At 33.0% G+C, this 23,426-nt stretch overlaps 1 protein-coding gene across 2 annotated transcripts in view; it reads right to left on the minus strand.

Moving 5' to 3' along the window:
• DGKB (diacylglycerol kinase beta) overlaps positions 1-23,426 on the minus strand; it is a 279,608-nt gene that overhangs the window by 246,567 nt on the left and 9,615 nt on the right. For both annotated transcript variants that reach the window (XM_087918197.1, XM_087918198.1), the window contains exons 2-9: positions 20,414-20,575; positions 19,173-19,249; positions 17,644-17,664; positions 15,997-16,150; positions 14,478-14,615; positions 12,039-12,088; positions 5,897-5,971; positions 4,471-4,590 (exon numbers count right to left, since the gene is read on the minus strand). In XM_087918197.1, the coding sequence (XP_087774323.1) occupies positions 4,471-4,590; positions 5,897-5,971; positions 12,039-12,088; positions 14,478-14,615; positions 15,997-16,150; positions 17,644-17,664; positions 19,173-19,249; positions 20,414-20,483 (705 nt within the window). In that variant the 5' untranslated portion in view covers positions 20,484-20,575. The remainder of the gene's footprint in view (positions 1-4,470; positions 4,591-5,896; positions 5,972-12,038; positions 12,089-14,477; positions 14,616-15,996; positions 16,151-17,643; positions 17,665-19,172; positions 19,250-20,413; positions 20,576-23,426) is intronic.

Below are 23,426 nucleotides of genomic sequence, written 5' to 3' on the forward strand. Positions count from 1 at the left end.
TGTTTCCACAAGAAATACAAGTCTAGCTTCCTGTGAATTCCATTGGCCCTTTTTTATCAATTTGGCTTGATAGTTGCAGATCAAATTCTGTGTAGGTAGCATATAATAAACATTTAGTGCTTTGAACTCAACTCCTGTTCCTATTATTTGCAGCTGTTACTTTGCTTTTTTTTAAAAAAAGTTATAAATAGTTAGGATGGTACATGTGGGTACCATTCTGCAGATTCCAATAGATGTCTTGGAACATCTGACAGTGGTCCCATGCACATAAACATGGGGCTATTGATATCAATGTGACTCATGTGTTTGTATGTGTCTCTTATTTGTGTGTGTGTGCATAAAATACTGTTTCAATTCTGTAAAGAAGGTACATGATCATATTGTATGAAAATTGCAAAGTAAAGCTTTACTCTTCATTTTACTATCATGCTTTATATTTAGAATTATTGTGTATTTCAAATAAAAACAAAGAACAAGTTCTTTTAGGATTTTAAAAATAAATATTAATATTATACAAATGTGTGTATGTGTGTGTGTCCCAATCTTTCTAAGTTATACAGATGTTAGCAAATATTTTTATTACATCTTAATCTAATAGTTTATGAAAATTCTCTAAGAGAATTGCAAATGCTCCCTCCTGTGGAAAACCCAAAGAATAGCAATGAAGCAGTTTTTGGCTATTATTGTTCAAAAAGAGAGTTTAGTGATTAGCTTTATGTGCTATTAATTTTCACATTTCACAAAGTTTCCTATTTTCTAAAGAAAAAATGTTTTGAAAAGGATACTGTATAATGATGATAAAATTTTGTGAATAAACAAGTTGTAATAAATGTCTTGTCTGGACACACTCTGAAACTGGAACAAGAGGGAAATGGTCTATGATTCTTCACACTTTTAGAATATCTATGGATAAACTTCACTACATAATTATTCATTTTCAAATTGGAATAAAAAGCACATACTGCTAACTTTTTTCAATACTAAACAAGCACTGTCCCCGATATGTACTGTATAGCATATAAGCATTAGGTATTTATATTGAACATGTAGACACTTACAGTGCTTTAAATATATTTCCTGCCAAATGAAGTAGGACTCTCCATTATTCTAGCCAAATTTATGATCTACAAAGCAGTGTTGAGTGTTCCACAGGGAATACACATTGGCAATCATTGTGGCATTAATCTTGCTTAGCTAAATCATTCTCTATGGACCAATTCAGTTGTAATATTTTTTATACTTGGGCCTAAATTTCCATAAGTATTTTTTTTTCCTTTTTAAAGAGTCATCTGTTTAAAGCTTCTGTTGGTTGATTATAAGGTAAATTCCCTAATGTATTTCTTACAACCTTTTATTACAGGAAAATATTGTTGCAATACAAGCCTGACATCTAGTGGAAAAAAGGTAGTGGAAAAAACATAGTTAAAATTCTGAATATATTCACTCCAAAAATCATTGCACTTTTTAAAAAGCTATATATTCTTTTTTGCCAAACTAAAATAGAAGTTGTTGAAAACTTGTGGAGGATTTCCACACTTAAATACAGACATGTTTAAGAAGCAGATTAATAAGGAAATGGGCAGAACAAATCTGGAATATACACAGAGAGAGAAACAATGAAAACTCTTTCAAGTCCAGTCCAGTGTCATAAACACATATATTATTGTTTATTGCATCAACTCCCAAACAAATTTGGGTGGTTAAAACAAACAAAAAAGCCTACTTATTAGAAGAAAATACACCAGAAGAAACAATAAAAATTGTTCTAAAAGTACTGTAGTTATGGAATGAACAAACTAGTTAATTAATGAAACAAAGTACAAAGTACAACACTAAAGTCAAACCAAAACAACCCATCACCATCCATGCTGTCACATTGTGGATGAGCAGCAGCTTCTGGGTGGATTTCAAGATCAACAAAGTAGAGTGCATTATAGTAACCCAACCATGAGATGATGAACTCACAAATCTCTGTCTTAAGAGACTCCTTATTGAAAGAATAAGATGTACCTATTCTTTCAATAAGGAGTCTCTTAAGACTCCACAACTTGTACCTATTCATTTGATTTGCCACAATTTAGGAATATGGATTTCACCCACATATTTATGTTAAACTAGACCGGCATGGTAGCATAATGGTGAAGATGTTTGCCTTCCAATCAGAAGGTTGAGAGTTCAATCTTAGGTAGCAGCAGATGTTTCTAGGATGTAAAGAAAAAAATCTTCTGTGAACTCTGTGTGGTGTCAGGAAGGGTATTGCCAGTAAGTGCTCAGTCCATCTAGTCACCCCAACTCTACCCCAAATTAAGGAATTACAAGATTGTAAAAAGGGAGTTGTTTATTCACGTTAAGCTAGTAGGTGATATTATCCAATGGTTTCATGAAGTTGTTCATCAGCTGGGCAAAATGTGTAGAATCCTGCACCACTCTAAAAATGAGGAGCCATGGTCTATATTTCTCTATGCCTGTCAACCTTGATCAAAGCTGGACACAGAAAATGAAAAACCATTGTAAATTGGAACCTTCCACTTTGAAGCTGGTCCAAAATGATACCATGATCAACAATACTGAAAGCCATTGAGATATCTGGGAGCTGTTGTGGTCCACCAATGGCCTGTGGAGCTGGCAGCAGAGTTGGACAGTGGGCCAGTCCTGGAGTCTGGGGAAGGCTTGAACGAGGGATCTGCGTCTGACACAGAGATGGGATCAGGGCCATCTGAGAGTTATGTGTGGACTTCGGAGCCTCCAGAATCTGACATCGGTAAGGCAGAGAAACAGGGGGAGCTTGTTCCCAGTGCGCACTTGCGCAGAGCTGCCAGAAGGCAAGAACAGTTAAGACAAAAGGGGCAACTCGAGAGTAAGGCTTGGAGATGATAGGCCCCTCCCATAAGACATAACAGAGGAGCAAAGGGACACGAACCTTCGTAGGAAGCAACTTTGTTTGTTCTGGTCGGTTTAAACTCTGAAGCTCTGTGTGGACTTTGTTCTCCGTTTGGCCTTGTACAGCTAATTGATAATTTAGTCACTGGCAACATTTCAAGGGAGATAAGGTGGGTGCCTATCAGCTTTATCCCAAAAGAATGTGGCAGACTTCTGTTGAACTATTCATAAACTGTTTGGGACTCATTATGGGCTGTGAATGCATATAATTCACAGTCATTGAAATAAAATAAAAGGTGCCTTAAGAATTAGAACAAACTGGTCTTCCAACTAGCATAAAGATCATCCCATGCAAGATTATTTTGTCCAAACCATATAACCTCTCTCTGTGGCATGTGAAATTCAAATAACAGTTCTCACCCAACATATTAGGCCTAGTGTAGTGTCATCCATGAAGAAAACCTTGCATGAGCTAGGAAGGCTAACCAGTCTTCCAAGAATATTGCACGCTAATACAGCTGATTCATTATCTCTAGAATTCACATAAAATCAATAGATACATAGTTCACCATTTCTGATTATCTTATTTTTCACAAAAATCTGCATCAGTTGCATTCTCCAATAATATGCCATAGAGTACATACTTCATATAAAAAGCATCACTTCTGAGACATGCTCTTCTCCTGTTATTTTGTCCAGCAAAAATGCCCAATGTCAAACTGATTAGTCTTCATAATCCTTTGACACTATTTGATTTTATTTATTTATTTATTTTTATTTATTTATTTTTATTTGTCAATTGCTTACAAGTTAATAGGTATACCTAAAATGAAACTCTAACCCTAACCCTAACTATGAGAATTGTACTAAAAAGATTAATATCAGTTTCTACAATTATCTGAAAAGATTACTGTATTTGAAATAATAAATGACTTAGAAGGTAAAGGAAAGAATACCATGTGGAATCTAACCTAAAATGTATATGTGATACGTAGTTCTACAATTCTATAATTCTTAAAGATTCAGAAGTTCATGGCATCCAAGAGCAGTTTGAGTGTCAAACTGAATAGAAATAGTAGCTAAGTCAAGTTAATCAACATGCAATTTATTAAAATAATAATAATGAGGATTCATCTAAATTATGAGAAATGTCAACATTATCAGATAGACCAGACAGGAAATACAGTTTGGTACACTGCTCAAAAAAATAAAGGGAACACTTAAACAACACAATGTAACTCCAAGTCAATCACACTTCTGTGAAATCATATAAAGATCTGTTAGCATTTTCATACTATGTCTATTTTGAAAACAGTCCCTGAAATTCCAATTCTTTAAAAGAAAAAACATTAAAAATCAATTAATTTTTTAAGATAGTTTTCAGATGTGTAACAATAGTTGTTTTTAGATAGCATCCCAAATACAGTTTAAACAGGGATGTTGAGGAAGGTAACAGGGAAAGAAATATTTCTAACTTATGCTTATGCTCTTTTTTATGAATTTAGTATTTATCTATTTGTGCATCCAAAATGCTGGAATGCATACAAGTTTTTAAGTTTGAGAGTTTATTAGCACTGTGATAATTCTTACATTCTCTAATCCAAGCAATACTAAAAGTGGGATTGTAGTCATTCCCCCCTGGATCCATTCTTCCAAGGAAACTGTGCCATCATGATCATAATCAATTTCTTCCATCATCTCATGAAGAATCTGTTTCAATTTAAAAAAAAAATTGATATAAATAATATGTAAAAACTAATAGCTGTTTCACATGGACAATGTCTTGTAAAATATCATTAAAATATTTTCATATTAAAAATATTGCTTTATCTGTTTCAATTTTAGTGCAACCCTATTCAAGTCTAATCAAAATAAATCCAATGATGTACATCATTCTAATCTTAATGTAATTTTAATATTCTAATAGATCTTGAAAATATAGCACTAAATAAATTGTATCACCCAGGTTGTTTGATGGAGAACAAGATTTTATAGGCAAGAATATGTGATCCTGGGGCAAAAAAACTCATTCTACATGAGTTGGCATTCTCGTGTAATTTCAGCCTTCATGTAATGTGTATCTGTGCCATCAAAACAAATTCATGATGTCATCTGAATGATGCCTGTCTCTGATGTAGCAGTATTTATTTAAATATTATATCTGAAATTAAAAGGGATGTTTATTAGAAGTAATTTAATTTTAAAAAACCTTAAATGCTTCCAAAATATTTACTGTATACAATATTTATATACTTAATGTTAGCAGAAGAATAGTAATTTTCAATAAAATTTAAGTGGGAATGCTGAGGTTATTTTACCACATCCAAATTCATCTTACATGCTGAAAAATAAACTGGATGGCAAAATATGTAGCAAATGTCTTTGCATAGAGTTAGTATGTGGGTGTCATTTGTAAAAAAAAAACTAATCAAACAAAAGCTGTTTAATCCTGTTTAGTACATTCAGCAATTGATCCACAAACTTTCCACAGAAAATGTCTTGAATGCTTGTTCTGCTCAAATATGCTTTTGTTCTCCTGCACTTGCATTGCATAAGAATTAATATAATCCATTTTATTTTAAAAAAAGAAATTCTGTTATTGATTGATCTAAACAATACTATATTTTCCATAGTTTTCTTTATATTAGTGACACTTCTTTGTTCATATTTATTTGCCTTCAATCTTCAGGCTCAAATATGTTTCTGTAGTCCATTTTAACATGGAAGAAACCAAACCAAGCTGCTCAGTGATAGTACTCAGCAGGTTCTGACCAGTTCTGGAGAACCGGTAGCGGAAATTTTGAGTAGTTTGGAGAACCAGCAAATACCACCTCTGACTAGAGATTTTACAATATTCTTCCCCTGCCCCTCCCATTCCTACAGAACTGGTAGAAAAAAAAATTGAATCCCACCACTGAAGCTGCTACAAACATAATATTAATTAAATTAAATTATGTAGAACAGTTCTTTGATATTTCCATTGGTAATGAAATAAATGACCTGCCATGATACTTACTGGACTGAGTTCAGTGACATCCCATTCAAGATATTCTGCAACATGCATCATTTGAGTAATGATGTTTTCAAGTTCCTGGACATGAAAGCAAAACACAAAGTATCTTGTTAATTAAAGTCATTTTTCTTTTCCTACAATTCAACTGAATGACAATGTAAACTAAAAGAGGACTTCATACTCACATTTCCCAACAGCTTTTACCATCTGAGATAGTTGCATTTGAAAAATGATAGTTGCATGTTTTCAAGGAAATTTAATATACAAATCATACTAACAATTCTTTAAGAGTTATTTAAGGGTACTACTAAAGAATATTTTGAGTACTACTACATATACGTTGGCCAATGGATCTCAGTAGAAGGTGATACAATAAAGGAAACCGAACTGCATGTTTGGTTGGCAATTATTTGGCATGGATTCGAGAACAAGTGAAAATATACAATATCAAAAGAGTAAAAGAATTGAAATGGAAATGGGCTGGTCCATAGCAAGAACAACTGGTGGCAAGTGGACCAAGGCAGTCATATAATGGATCCCACATGATAAAAATTGTCCATGAAAGAGACCTAAAACAAAATGAATTGATCAGCAAGCATTGTGGGGTTTATTGGCAAAAGAAAGCTCATAACCGTATTGGTTGGAAACATGCAGAAGAGACCTTCATTGTGCAGTGGACAATAATAGCTAAAATGATGATGATGATGATGATGATGATGATGATTTTTTAAGAGTATAGTAAACTCCAAATATTATCATGTTCTAAGATTCCCATCAAACTTAATCAGAAAGGCCAGGGCTTAGAATTAGTAGAAACTAAAGTCCATTTCTACAAAGGATACCCAATCATTTGTCTAGGAAGTCTTATGATTCAGACTTCCAGTAGCATTTCTTCCGAGGATGGACTGAAGACCGTGATCGTGTACGGCTTCAATCCGTGTTGTACCTGTTAGAGGGCTCCGAACGAGGATAGAACCACCTTGGAGGGGCAGGGAAGAAGAGGGACACTGCCTTAAAGGTTGAGGGGAACTGCATCTCCCCTCCTTGACCAGGTAAACTCCCCCCAAAGGCAGGCTGCAATGGTGGCTAAATATGGCCATCCTGAAGAAGGAGAGCTATCTGGGACAAAGATCATGCAGGAATGGTGAAGAAGTGGACAGTGTGGAGACCAGGCAAACCAAGTGCAATATTTGAACATAAGGTACCCGGATTTAAAACTTTAAAGAGACTTTTAAAAAGATTGGAAAAACAGCAACCAGAGTGAGTGAAAAAAAAATGGATATAAGTGAAAGTGGCTTTGAATTTTAAAATGAATTACACTGAAAGAGGAAACTAGAAGAAAATATCTATGTAAATTGGATTATATTAAATTATATAATTGGCACTAAATTGGCACTTAAAAGCTGAACCTGAATGTGCCAAAAGGAAAAAATATTTAATAATTGGATTTATTGGATTATTCAAACTTAAAAGCCTTAAAAGAGAAAGTGAAAAGAAAAGGTGGAACTTGGACATAACAGAGAGTGCCACCTAATGGTAAAATGGTAATGGAAAAATTTCAGTGACTTTTTTAAAAAAGTGTTTGGTTCTCTAAACATTAGAATTTGATACAAAGTAAGACAGAAACCCTGAAAAGTGAAATTAACATACTATAAAGGAAGAAGAAAGAAGCTTGAACCCTGAGAATACTAGGTGACTTTGACAAAATTTCAAAACTCAACAAAAGAAACTTAATAATAAAAATATATAAACATTGGATTATTTTGACCCTAGAAAATTGAAACAGGATTTAACAGAAGTGGATAACTGGACTGGACTTAAATACTGAAGAAAGAGACAAAATAAAAATTAAATTTGAAAGAGGTGCACAAAAATGGCAGAATTTTGCTCGGAGATAAAATCGGACTTAGGAAATATAAGAGAAATGATATGTAAAAGAGTGGATTTGTGCAGTATTGGCTTACAAATACTAGAAATGGTGATGTTGGAGAACAAAGAAGAACAAGGAGATCCAGAAGGAGAGGAGTTGATTGGAGAAGAGGCCAGCCTCAATGAACAAATGATGCAACAAACATTAAAACAAGGGGGTGGGGGGACATGAAAATTAAGACTTGGAGGTTTGAGGGGACAATTAAGGAGGTAACTATTTGGAAAGTCAAACAAAGAAAAAGGAAACTGCAGAAAAAGGAATTACAGGAGAAAGCTCAAAAGAGGGAGGGGGATAAAAATTGGAGTCAGAAATGGAAGGAAAAAATAAAGGAAAAGGGAAGTAAGGGAAAGGACCAGAAAAGAAGGGGTGATAGAAAGCCAAAAAAAAAAAAATGAAAAGAAGCTACATGGCTAGAAGACCTAGAGATAATAAAGCACAAGAAAGAGGATTCTGCAAGGTAATGTATAGCGAGGTATAAAAATATAGATTTTTTAAAAAATTGAATGATTGGAACAGATGTTTTTTTTCCTATCTGACTATTTTTTAAGAATGATGGTTAAACTATAATTGGAATAAATATAAAAGTGGGAAGCTATTATAAGAATGTTAATTAAATTAAATGAAACTAAGAATATACCTAAAATGAAACTCTAACCCTAACCCTAACTATGAGAATTGTACTAAAAAGATTAATATCAGTTTCTACAATTATCTGAAAAGATTACTGTATTTGAAATAATAAATGACTTAGAAGGTAAAGGAAAGAATACCATGTGGAATCTAACCTAAAATGTATATGTGATACGTAGTTCTACAATTCTATAATTCTTAAAGATTCAGAAGTTCATGGCATCCAAGAGCAGTTTGAGTGTCAAACTGAATAGAAATAGTAGCTAAGTCAAGTTAATCAACATGCAATTTATTAAAATAATAATAATGAGGATTCATCTAAATTATGAGAAATGTCAACATTATCAGATAGACCAGACAGGAAATACAGTTTGGTACACTGCTCAAAAAAATAAAGGGAACACTTAAACAACACAATGTAACTCCAAGTCAATCACACTTCTGTGAAATCAAACTGTCCACATAGGTAAAAACACTGATTGACAATCAATTTCACATGCTGTTGTGCAAATGGAATAGACAACAGGTAGAAAGCATAGGCAGTTAGCAAGACATCACCAATAAAGGAGTGGTTCTGCAGGTGGTGACTACAGACCACTTCTCAGTTCCTATGCTTTCTGGCTGATGGTTTGGTCACTTTTGAATGCTGGCGGTGCTTTCATTCTAGTGGTAGCACGAGACGGAGTCTACAACCCACACAAGTGGCTCAGGTAATGCAGCTCATCTAGGATGGCACATCAATGTGAGCTGTGGCAAGAAGGTTTGCTGTGTCTGTCAGCGTAGTGTCCAGAGCATGGAGGCGCTACCAGGAGACAGGCCAGTACATCAGGAGATGTGGAGGAGGCCATAGGAGGGCTACAGCATCAGGATTGCTACCTCTGCCTTTGTGCAAGGAGGGACAGGAGGAGCACTGCCAGAGCCCTGCAAAATGACCTCCAGTGGGCCAAAATGTGCATGTGGCTGCTCAAATGGTCAGAAACAGACTCCATGAGGGTGGTATGAGGGCCTGATGTCTACAGGTGGGAGTTGTATTTACAGCCCTACACCGTGCAGGATGTTTGACGCTTGCCAGAGAACACCAAGATTGGCAAATTCACCACTGGCGCCCTGTGCTCTTCAAGCAGGTTCACACTGAGCACATGTGACAGACGTGACAGGGTCTGGAGATGCCATGGGAATGTTCTGCTGCCTGCAACATTCTCCAGCATGACTGGTTTGGCAGTGGGTCAGTAATGGGGTGGGGTGGCATTTCTTTAGGGGGCCGCACAGCCCTCCATGTGCTCGCCAGAGGTATCCTGACTGCCACTAGGTACCGAGATGAGATCCTCAGAGCCCTTGTGAGACCATATGCTGGTGCAGTTAGCCCTGGGTTCCTCCTAATGCAAGACAATGCTAGACCTCATGTGGCTGGAGTCTACCAGCAGTTCCTGCAAGATGAAGGCATTGATGCTATGGACTGTCCCACCCGTTCCCCAGACCTGAATCCAATTGAGCACATCTGGGACATCATGTCTTGCTCCATCCATCAATGCCACGTTGCACCACAGACTGTCCAGGAGTTGGGGGATGCTTTAGTCCAGGTGTGGGAAGAGATCCCTCAGGAGACCATCCACCACCTCATCAAGAGCATGCCCAGGCATTGTACAAGCATACAGGCATGTGGAGGCCACACACACTACTAAGTCTCATTTTGACTTGTTTTAAGGACATTACATCAAAGTTGGATCCTCTTGTGCTTTTTTCACTTTAATTTTGAGTGTAACTCAAATCCAGACCTCCATGGGTTGCTAAATTTGATTTCCATTGATAATTTTTGTGTGATTTTGTTGTCAGCACATTCAACTATGTAATGAACAAAATATTTAATAAGAATATTTCATTCATTCAGATCTAGGATGTCTTATTTTTGTGTTCCCTTTATTTTTTTGAGCAGTGTATTTTATTGTAAAGCTACATTAATAGAGTTTTAAAATAAGTTCCATCCAGCCACTATGTAGCTGTGGGCTATGTTCCCTATCACAGACACCGATCAAATGGGCTAACAAGGAAGAGCCTGCTTCAGGAACCTGGGAATGGAGCATGGAGGAGCATGAAATATGTGGGGGATTCTGAACCAGGAGAATGAGCAAGAAGTGGAAGAAATATCAGCTGCTACAAACATAATATTCATTAAATAACTTCAGAAGACCATTCCTAGGAGCATCTCTTCACCCATTCTCCCAATCTCATTTCCACATATCATTTGAAAAGAGAACAAATTTAATTTTGATATTTTTGCCATGCTTATTCTTTTTATTTCCTCATTCACAGGATTTTTTTTTGCAATGAATTAAATCAAAGTTGTAAAAGTAGAAGCTGCATATATAACTTGCTGTTTCACATACAATACAATATATACCCCTCTGGAATTGCAGTTTATGGCAACAGAAAAATATAATAAATACACAATATTGTTCTCTTCCAAAATACATTTTTTGAAACATCAGCTGGGAATAGGTGATAGAATATAAATTTATTCTTGGAAGCCTATGAAATACGTATACTGATGTTATATTATACTAATCAGTATAAAAAGAAAACATAAAACTCTTAAGTACTTTAGAAAGTAATTAATATTAGGATGCTGTCTTTTTTTAATAATCATATCATGGTTCCTGACTAATTTGCTCTTCATCTTACTGAACTTAATGGAACCAAATAATACAAATCTCTAATTACAAAATTATGAGATCCCCAGAGAGATCCCCTAACACTTACATAGTCAAAGACAATCTAATATTTGTATTTTTGAATCCTCTTTGTATATCCTATATTGTGGTTTATTTCTATGATAGTTCGGTGATATTTGCTTTAGTCTATTTTGATTACTGGTTTTACCTGATGTTTGTTATGCTATGTTACTTTTAATCAGTTTTGAATTTTAACTCATCTTTTTATTGTAGATGGCAATATGGGCTATAAATTTAAAAATAAATTGTTATCATCAACAAGTGCTATTAATGTAAGTTAGAACTAAAGGCATTTCTGTGCAACAGCTTTCCTATCTATCTATCTATCTATCTATCTATCTATCTATCTATCTATCTATCTATCTATCTATCTAAAGTTTAAGTGGACTCCAGGGGTTAATAGAGGACAGGAAGGCCTGGAGGAAGGTTGTCTGTGTGTGTGTGTGTGTGTGTGTGCGCGCGCGCACATACACACACACACACACACACACATGTCTGATGATGGCAGATGAGATTCTACCGAAACATCGCAGCAACTTTAAAAGCACAACTATAATGATGTGGGAAAATACCTGAACAAAGCTGAATACCATACATATACATATATATACAGTATATATCAGGCTTGAAACTGGGAGATTGTGAGTTCTAATACTACTTTAGGCATGGCCAACTGGCTGGGTTACTTGAGTCAGACGCTATCTCAGCCAAACTCACCTCACAGGGTTGTTGTTGTGGGGAAAATAGAAAGAGGAATGAGTATTCGGTATGTTTGCCACCTTGAATTATTTATAAATATAATCAAAGCACAATAATAAATAAATATTAAATATGCCATTTTAATCAGTAAAATTACCGAACTATCCAGGTAGCCATTTCCATCTGTGTCATATAAGCGAAACATAACTAAAGAGAAATAAAATATTAAAATCATTTTGTGGTAAAGAATTAAAACTATATTATAACATAAGTAATATAGAAACTACTACATCAGAAATAAATTCTGAGAAATAAATGATGCTAACATAAAAAGTAATGCATATTGTCTTTCTATTCATCATCATTTTATAGTAATGTAGAGATTCAGGCCTGAAGATCCAGTCTTTGACTTTAACTGGGACAAGATTGTTGGAAAAATACATGTACATACAATTAGCTTTCAGGAATACATTAAAATTATTTAATTAGTAATTAAATAGCAAATTCCAAGTTGGTAAAATGTCCAGTGTTTCAAAGGAACAAAATGGATTATTGCAATGAGCTAACAAATTTTTCCTCATAGAATATACTACTTTGTCATAAAAGTATACATATTTCTAGATAATATCTAAATATAATGATCATGAAAAGAAACAAAGTATGAATTATTTTGCTCACAAATAACTTGCATCTAATATTATTCAACTGATATAATTTATTCTTTAATATATAGATGAGAAAAATCTGATTTGCATAACCCAATCTTAATATTTATATGTTACATATTTGTATTAAAGATACTAAATTACTATTCTGCTCAGAAAATATACGGTTTAAAATCTGATCTCTCAACCTGCAATGGAACCAAATATCCAGCAGATAGCCTACTGTCTATATCTTAGCATACAGTTATAAATTGTATGTTGCTGTTTTAATGTACAATGATGTCTTAGAAAGTTATTCATTTCAGAACTTAGTGAGTGGGACATATCTTATTTCAGTTGCACCGATACATTTGTCATGGTGATCTGTCGATAACTCAACAATGTATCGTGACATTTATCTTCTTTTTTATCGCTTTGGATTTTTCTAAATTTTTGAGCCTTTGTCAAAGATTTTTGTTTCTATTTTAGGTGTCCAAAATAATTAAATATTAGCATCATTATTAACACGTTCAATGAGCTGTTTAAATATAATTCAAAAACAACAATCTTCTACAGCATCATAGTTCAAAGACATCAATCTTTATGCAGCATTTCTTATAGACTAGTACTCATAATCATATATTATGACTGGAAAACCTATGGCCTTGACAAAAACTAGCTTTTTATCTACATTTCAATATGGAATCTAAAAGTAGTAGTATTACACATTATAACTTCAGAATACAAGAAATGGATGCAATCTTTATATATTTAAACTTTTCATGAATTTAATGGGAAAACTTATTATAAATGGGATCACCGTGCTCCTTAATATTTCATGGATAAAGTCTAAATATGATGGATTACAGGCCTGGTTTTCTTGATTTTCTTGTTTGTGATTTTATTATAGTTGTGGGCTAGCCAGGTTAATGTTTAACAAGATATATATAAAACTTTTAATAATAAATAAATCAACAAATAACGACTTGATTAAGTTCATACACTAAATACATTTAATGGGTTTATGTTTGCTCTGCCATAATAAAAATGTTGGTCTCAATAATTCACTTTTTATCTTCTAAATAATATATTAAATTCTGCAATACCAGTAACATAATATTTTTACAAGTTTTTTTAGGGGTTTTGTTTAGATTGTTTCTATTTTACTATGTGAAAATAAAGCTGCAACAGCATGCAGGTAAAGGAGTAGCAGAACCTGGAGGAATCCCTATGTTCTGCCATTCCTTCTACCAACACAGCATTAGATAATTAATAAACCAGGTGTCATAATTGTACCTGTGCATGATCAGACAATGATAACTGTGCAGAGGTACATTTTGAAAACAGCTGAAACTAATTAATATTTCAAATTTAACTTTTCGGTGAAATAATGAAAATATACGTTTCAGAATATTTCTATGTGTTAAAATAATAACAAATATTGATTACAATGGCCATTTTTCCTATGTTTATCAAATCAAGGCCTTTTCAAAATATTGGAGAAAACTCTGTTAGTTCATCATAAGTTACTGCCACATCTCATAAAAGCATTTTGTACCATGAAACATTCTTCTCATTCACAATCAACAGAGGCATGCAAGTTATTTGACCGTCAAAACTAAATGGAAGTTGAAGGCAATAAATTTATTCCTTGAAAAAAATGTTACACACTAAGGATACAACATAATAATCTAAAAGACAGATCCAATGAACTCAATGGAACTGACTTCTGAACATATAGATAATATTAATTAACTTCTATAGCCTGGCAAATAAATCAGTGACCCTGGGTGGCTTTCAATTTTAAATTTATATTCTCTCAAATGTCTAAAACTTATTTAATTTTCAAAGTTATGACAATTAAATACATATATGACAATTTAATACATATATGAATATACTGAAAATGACTGGAACAAACAACAGGGGATTGTTTTGCATGAAATACATACATTCTAGTTTGTCTTCAGGTCTCCCTCTTTCAAGAAGGGAAAGGTAACAAACAATATCTTTCAACTGGATTACTTCTGGGATGTGCTTTGTGGAAAGATGTTGAAGATGTGTAGTTATGCTTTTAGCAATTCGCAAACCTGAAATAATATTAATACTGTTTACTTATATAACAAGAAACAAAATATTTGAACATCCCACCTGCCCATATTTCTGATATCATACATAAAACACTTCTTTGTTTCTGTAGCAATTGAAAAAATGGATATCATTTTGCACAAAATATCATTCAAGGTGATAAATTGGGCTATTTATTTTTAAATCAAATTTATATAGCGACTCATTTTACAAAAAATGACAGTGCACAACATTCAGATAAAACAATAATTAAAAAACAGATATAATATATAAAAGTACAAATTAATAAATGTCATAAAAAATAAAGATTCAAACCATAGAAAAAAGGGAATAAGAATATCAAGGCAGCCATTAATCAAGTTTCTGGATCTCTGGGAGTCACAGTTCTGATAAAATAACAGGTCTCGAGAGTCTTTTGAAATATTGAAATGGATGAAGCTAATCTAATTTGTAAGGTCCCAAAATCACTGAACATGAGTTGAAGAGATATATACATTTTGTAAAATAAATGAATTCTAGGGAGAAGGATGTTCCATAAGGTGGGCACCATGACAAAGAAACACATCTCATGGGACCCACCAACTGTAGGTCCTTAGAAGATAGTACCTAAAGCATGCCTTCTCTGCCAGATTTAAGAGGTTTAACTGATATAATCAGGTAGATGTGATTCCTTAGATAACCCGATCCCATATACCATGAAGAACATAAAAAGTTAAAACCTTGAATTACACTAGGGAGAAATTGCAGCTCACAGTGCAGCGGTTTAACACACCCTGTTATAGGAATGCACATAACTGCCTATGCCACTCTAGTCCACACCAATCAGGATCTTGGATCTTCAAGGCAGCTCCATTACAGTACATAACAGTAGTCCAGTCTGGAAGTGATTAGGAATGAGTGATTGTAAGAAGGACTGAGTTGAATTGAGTATAACTAAGATACCAGACAATGGATGAAGAAGCATCATATTTAAATACAATTAGTTCTTATTTTCATAAAAAAATATCCTTTAAACTGTGGTAAAAATGTATAGGGAATAACAACCACAGTATATTAAAGGGTGTTCAGTAAATATCTAAGATCAACTTAAATCTTACACATGAAAATATTATGTGTCTATTCTCATTTGAAAAATTACTTTGAAAAGAGAGATCTGGAAAAATTAATAGAGTTGAGCCTTTTAATCTTTCTGTTTGCCAACTTTTTCTCTATTCCCTGTGATATTTGTCTCTGGATTTTATAATTTATAACCAATTTCCTTCCCTTTCCTAAAAGTCCTATTTTCTCCCAATCCCACTACAAAAAATTTAAATCATTACAAAAGAATGAAAAAACATTAAGGATCATTAAAGGCTTTCTATTGAGTCCCAGAATCAAACTCACCTCCTGGAAGGAATGGTGATTTATTCTTTACCAATGGACTGCTGTGAAGAGCTTTGTTTCCAAAAGATACAAAGAGATGTTCACAAAATTCATCTGGTAAATCAGCCTCAAGAAAGGTCTTCATAAATAACTTGAAACCTTCTAAATCAATTGTCTACAAACAAAGATAGATAATTATGCCTGGGGAATCAGGATAAAATTTACACATTGTATACAGAAACTCTCAATGCCTGTATGAGATAATTCAGGATTTCAAATCCTCCCCTCCAAATACATATAACAGTTGCCATAGTTAGTTCTGAGAACTAGGGGGAAAACATCTTGCCTCAGCCACAATTCAGCATCTTCAAGGAGACAAAGAATAATTTTTGTTATGCTGAGAGAAACTGCTACCTTGGATGAAAGAAGTTCCATGTAAATCTAAGGATTAAAAAGAAAAGCTTTAATTTACCTCTATCTCTTTTAGATGAAGAGTTCTTCAGACATTGGAGATCCATCCATTAAAACTACAACTTTTTAAAAATCTGTAGCTTAGCTTAGCCCAAGGAACTCTTGAAGACAATAAGAATTAATCATCTTCATTCTTAATTAAAACTAAGCAAAAAAGGAAACTCCTTGGAGAAACAGTTGACTTTTCATTCTGTAATCTGGGCTTAACTCACTGTAACAAGGATGTGATATAGAACCAGTTTTGTCTAGTGATTAGGGCACCAGACAAGATACTTGAAGTTGTGTGCTCTAATCTTGCGCCAGACATTAAAAACCAGGTGAGTGACACTCTCTATCATTCCAATGCACCTGACAGGATTATTCTTGTGGAGAAAATAGGAGAAAAAAGTACAAGTATATTCATTGCCTTGAATTGTTTATGTAAATATTTATATAAATAATAAAGGTCAGGCTATAAATTAAATAAACTGTGAATACCCAAAATAGAGCTGTAAGATGTATTATCTGTTCTTTTTCTCTATTTAAATTCCCCTCTTCCCCGGTTTCTGGTTTGTTTGTTTTTTAACGTTGGTATATGTTTTTCTCAGACTGAATTTACTTCACTTTCTTCTCCATATATTTTCAGAATTTGTCTTATTTCTTACATTCCATGTCATTATTGCTTCTTTAGGCTGCTGATCATCTCCACTATACTCCATTTGTTTTCTTTTTGCTCTCAACTTAATACATTTTATGCCACTCTAATTATTAATGTCTCCTGCATGCAAGATTACTTTATTTTTCAGAGATGTTTTCAACCGTATGCCTAAATATGGCAAGGATTATTCATCAACATAAAGAGGTACAGAGAATATTTGTCAATCCCACAGGCACAACAAAAACACAGTACAAAGAATGTTGTTTCTAGGCTATCTTTGAATATTAATCATATGCTTCCTTCATGCTATATATTTTGTAATAAAAAACTGCAGTCAGTATCAAATCTACTTTACTTTTTCTTTATCTTCACTATCTTTACTATCAACTTGCATTATACGTACAGATGTCATGCATAAAAAAAAAAAGAGTTGATTATACTGTATGAAGGTTATTACCCATTAATATCTAAATATAAAAAAAGAACATATAAAATAAATCTACAGAAATCAATAGCACTGATCAAGTATATCAGCTAACACATATACTAGATATGCTTACTTGTTTAAGAATATCTTGCTTCTGGAGTGCAGGAAAATAAAGGAAATATTTTTGTATCAAATTATACAGTCAGAAAATTTCCTCAGACTTATTCTTAGAACCAGCCTTTTTTGCTAAAATTTTGATTTCATTACTAACTACCCTGTTTCTCCAACAATACGCCCCCCCCCCAATAAGAAGTCCCAGCATGTTTTATAGGCATGAAATGAAATTAAGCCCCTCCCCCCAAATTAAGGCCTATATTAAAACATGTGAAATGGGGGGGAAATGGCAGGGGGGCTTGCTGTTAGGAAGTACTTTTGTTGCACACCTGCCTGCGTTGACCCTGATACAAAGTGCCCCACCAACGCCGAGGTCAACATCCAAGCTGTCGCCGCCTGCCTAAGATGCAAGTGGGGAGGAATTAAGTCACCCCTAAAAGATGGCCTAGCCATTTTTTCGGGGCTCAAAAAAAAATGAGACCCGGCCTTATTATATGAGAAACACGGTAGCTTAGAAAGAAATCATGTAATAAAAAAGTTCCCAGCATTAAAATTGCAAAGGAATGGTTTTAGCAAACAGCTGTAGTAACCAACAATTGTTTAGATGCACAATTCAAGACACCATATAAATGTTTATTTGAGTCTGATTTGATCAGTCTTGGATAAAGTTCTATTAGACAGTTAAATTTTCTTCCATAGAATGGCAGTGCCAAAGATATTTTATTTTGTTATTTTTATTTTATTTTAAACATTTCTATAGCCACCCAGCTTCCAACTAAATCTGGGTGACTTCCAATCAAAAGTTACAACAACATATAAAATTATATTAACATTACAAAACTAAGCAGATTAAAGAATTAAAAATAACAAAGGCCTGGCACCAAGTCAATCTTATAACATGCAATTATCCAATCTTATTCCAGCACTTTTGGGGATGTGTGGTGAGGAAGCCAGGTCTTCTAAGTTTAATGGAAGGCTAAGAGGTAGAAGCCTGCTAAACTTTAGGGACCAGACTGCTTCATAGTGCAGACTTCTATTTTAATTAAGATAAAAGGCATACATCCTAGTTTCTATTAGATGATAATACTTAGAAAAAGGAACAAGAGCATACTCATCCTATCTGATCTGGTATGATGGATAATGTCCTTAGTAAAAGACATCTCCCAGATATGTCAATAACGTTCTTAACATTTTAACAATAAAATTTAATTGGAGCATGATAAACTTATCAGTTGGGACATTTTATCTATACATTGCTACATGTTACCACTCTAAGCATTGGGGTATTAATATAGCATAAGCAGTCAGCTGAAAAAAAAAGTCTTATTGATAATTTCTTAAAATGAAATTGCTTAAAATGAAATTATTTGAATAAAAATGAACATTCTAGTAACTTCTGAAGTACTGCACAGGTGTTTGATTTAAATATATAAGTAACTATTAATATGTACTAGTTATGTACAATATGATCGCAGAGGACACGAAAATAATGGAGTGCATTTCTAGCAACAAGAATAATGTAAGAAATTAGATAAGAAAAAAAATTACCCCTTCAGGGTTATATTTTGCTAGCACACCATTGCCGTGGAATTCTTCTAAAACATCCTTAATTTTCTTTGTTGAATCTGTAAAAATAGTGTTGGAATTTTACTTTTTGAAACAAGCTGGCTTCCTAAACAAATAGCATTTATTTTTGGCTCCATGACTAATAATTTAATATACTATTTTCACCAGAACATTGTCTAATTCAATTGTAATAAAGCATTTCAGAACATAAATCTCATCAATTGTATTTATTACCATTTTTATAAGAATAGTTATAACTTTCAATTATTCAAATTTGTATATTGTAATTTTTAGAAATATAGCTGAAGATATATATACTGTGAGGTTTGAGAAGCTGCAAAATAATTATTAAATTGGAAAAAAACAAATTTATGTGTCATTTTAATTTATGCCTATGATATTATTATTTATTCTTATGATCTTCTTTACCCTTTTATTGGTATTATTATTATGAAGATAATGACCATTATTTTATTTTTTGCATGTACATTGAGAGGTTCTGCACCAAAGACAAGTTCTTTGTGCGTTTAATCACACTTGACCAAATAAAGTATTCAACTAAATTCAGTGTTTGTCAAATGCATAAGTATACTATGATGATTTATGGTATCAGTATAATTATACCATTATCAATATTATGTAGATTTTTATAAATTTGGGGCATTGCATATAGTCTATTATATCAAGATTTATTAAACAGGATATTATGTAGTGACAGAGCTGTTTAACAATCAAAGAAGGTCTCCCAGTTTTAAGCTTTATCTATGGTTCAAGAAATCCTTCTTGGAGAAGGGTTACTTACATTTGAGTAGATAATAATAATGCTCCAAAATATATAGTTTAGTGCACTATTCAGTTGCCAGACTTTAGAAGAACATACAATGAAGAATATTCAATTATTGCAATTATTGCAATGTTCCTTAATTTTAAAATCTATGTTCTACAGGCTCTTTTCAAAACAGAAAAGTCAAAGGCATTTTTAACAATCAAATAATTATTAATAATATAATTATTTACTAATTTTATTGTGTATTATTGATAATTAATTCATTTTAAAAATGTCTTGATTTTAAAAAAATATCTTGACTTTTCTGTTTTGGAAAGAGAATATAGCACAGATTTTAAATTAGATATAACTGGACTTTTTCTATTACTTTTTGTAAGTTTATAATTTGATAAGTTTATAATTCATTGTGACATTATGGAAACATAAAAGTACTTACATTCTGCATATTTCTGAAGCTGAGAAAACTCGGAAGGACTCAGATTAGCCCACTTCTCTTGGTTCATCATGATATTAAAATGCAGTTTTACATTTCAAACGGTTGTGGTGTTGCAGTTTCAACTGGTGGCTATGAAAATATTCCAACTTTTCAATCTAGTTTCTATATAAAATAGGTAGTTAAGAAGAAAAATTTTGTAAGTTTTTAGAACTTACTGGATTGGTATAAAAAAAATGAACAAGTCAATAATATTAGCATGCCAATATATTAGTTATATTAATAACTATGTCCATCTATCAGGTTGGATTTTCTGAACTATACGCAAAACTTTATTTCATGCATACAGCCCCCTTATATGTATAGATATATCCATTAATATGTATCTGTACTTATATAAATAAATACTTATTTTTATTTACTATATTTTCATTTTGCTAGTTTTCATAGATTCCATTGATATTCTATAATACAGTATCAAAAATAAGAACATATTACAATAATTCAATAAATATAATAAACTAACCACTACAATAATAGTGTGTAGCAATAATAAAATTAGAACTATTATAAATACCCATCCAATGAGAAGATGCCAGCACACAATGTTCTAAATAGTTCTGTTTACAGGAGTTCCAGAGGAGGTAAACTGAGCACATCTCCCTCAGAGCTGAAACAAGAACCTTGGCAACAACTGGACTAGTTCCTAGTTCTCCGGACAAGGAGAGGATGGGAGCTTACCGACATAGGCTCTGGATCAGGGGTCTCCAACCTTGGCAACTTTAAGGCTTGTGGACTTCAACTCCCAGAATTCCTCAGCCAGCAAAGCTGACAGAGGAATCCTGGGAGTTGAAGTCCACAAGTCTTAAAGTTGCCAAGGTTGGAGATCTCTGCTTTGGATGGTTGCTTCTCGTGAGGAGATCATAGGACAGTGGTCTGAGTACTGGGACATGAATAGATCAAGGCATTCTTGGAGCCTTTTAAAGAGGCCTTTGCTAACTTCAATTTCTCATTGATTTTGGAAATTGCTTATTTAACTACCCTAACTAATGGGAGGCTTTTAGAATGACAAGTTCAAAAACCCACCTAATTAGTTTACCTTCACTCTTAATAAATGAAAAAGTAATGATTAAGTCTTAAGAATTTTAAAAAATTGAAATAAAAGATGCTTTTTTTCCTTTAGTCAGCCCCATAAATTCCCCTGTTAGTTTTCCATGAAACCTCTGCTATGTTCCAGATTTCAGTAGGAAATAAGTGTAGGCTTTCTTATGTTTATGTTTACTAATATAATTGCTAAAATAATTATAACTTTTCATTATACCTATTAATAATTATTAGTATTGCATTATTACTATTATATATTAATTCCTTTACTGTATATCATTTTTGTATTTTTCTCTGTTTATTATACTGTATATTGGTTTTTACATTTCACAAAAAATACCAAATATGAACAAACATAATTTGAATACAACAGAACCTTCTGGTCTATTCCCAATATCCCCAGGATATTGATAATTACCAGTTTGAAATATTCTTTACATATATTTATCCTGGGAATATATTAGAATTAAACTGGACTATGGGCCTATGCTCTGTTTGAAAGTGTGTTTCAAAAATTGAGATAGTAATATAAACCGTGGGAATCTGTAGGCATTGTAAGGAACATATCATTAGGTTGCCTATTAGTGTCTGGTGAACAGTTGTTTTGTTAACCAGCTATTCCAATTTTATGGCTAAATCTATAAAAATGCCTATAATATGCTATCAAAATTCTCCATGTGTCAGCCAGCCAAAAAAATGGAAAAAGGGGGAAGATGGTCTGGAGATATTGAATAAAGGTGTTGGAAAACCAAATAAATGTAATGAAATTCAATGGATATTTTGGATTAGACACAATTCATCAGGTCAAACTACTTTATAGGGTTAAGTTTTATTTAGGTAAAGAGCCTAAATAAATATAAAATGGATTGAAAATGAAATAAAATAAAAATTATTAAAGTAAAATAAAATGTTCTTGTTTTCCAACATTAATAAAAAAAATGATTTTAAAAAGTTATGAAATATGCTACACAGTAAAATTTAATTCAATCCAATTTTTAAAATTCCTTCCTTAGAAAAAGCTAAAATTATTAATTTAAATTTGGATGGTTTATAAAGTATCATCCAAAATTTGAACTCTCAAAGTTTATTATTGGTTATCATCTGGGAGCATCTTCAGGATAATAATTTAATCAAGACTGTTAGACGAACTGTTACAAGTGGATACTTAATCAAGAGGATTTTACAAAAAGTTTCAAGGTGCTTGCTTTCAGAATTATAAATACTTTAATGTAATTAAACTGATTTAGAATATAAAAAAAGCAAAATAATTCTTTTTTTTAATCCGTATGGATGGTTCTGCATAATTATGAAACCATATCCAGCATCATTAAAATACTGCTCTTCTAGAAAAAAAATGTACTCTCAGAATATTTCTCTTTTTTGGATACCCTAATTATATTTTAAAATTACAATTTTAATGCCAACAATAAATTTAGACAGCAGCTATAACTTTTGATTGCATTTATTACAAATGAAAAATTCACTGAAAAGAATGAGATTTACAGAAATACCACTATGCAGCCCAGAGAGATTAAACTGATTTAAATGCATTTAAAATACATTCAGTAATTTCTGCCAGTTGGAAACGTGTTTGCTGACATGGAAAGAGAATAGTTAAATATCCACCTATAGAAAATTCACTTTCCTAACTAAGTAATAAAACAAACTCCATCTACAGATTTTCTTTAAAAGAAAATGGAAAGCAGCCCTATGTGTCCTTTTACAAAGCCTGCGAAGATCAAGTGGTTAAAAACATAAAGCTAAAAACTGTGACACTGAGAATTCTAGTCCTGCCTTAAGAACAAAGTCAGCTGGGTTTCGTCTGGTTAATCACTTTCTCTCAGCTCTGGTAAGCAGGCAACAGCAAACCAAGAAAACTGCAAGAACTTATCCAGGCAGTCTCTGAGAATTG

The sequence above is a fragment of the Pseudonaja textilis genome, chromosome Z (genome assembly GCF_049901715.1).
Source record: "Pseudonaja textilis isolate UNSWEBS1 chromosome Z, rPseTex1.2, whole genome shotgun sequence".
Lineage (NCBI taxonomy): Eukaryota > Metazoa > Chordata > Lepidosauria > Squamata > Elapidae > Pseudonaja > Pseudonaja textilis.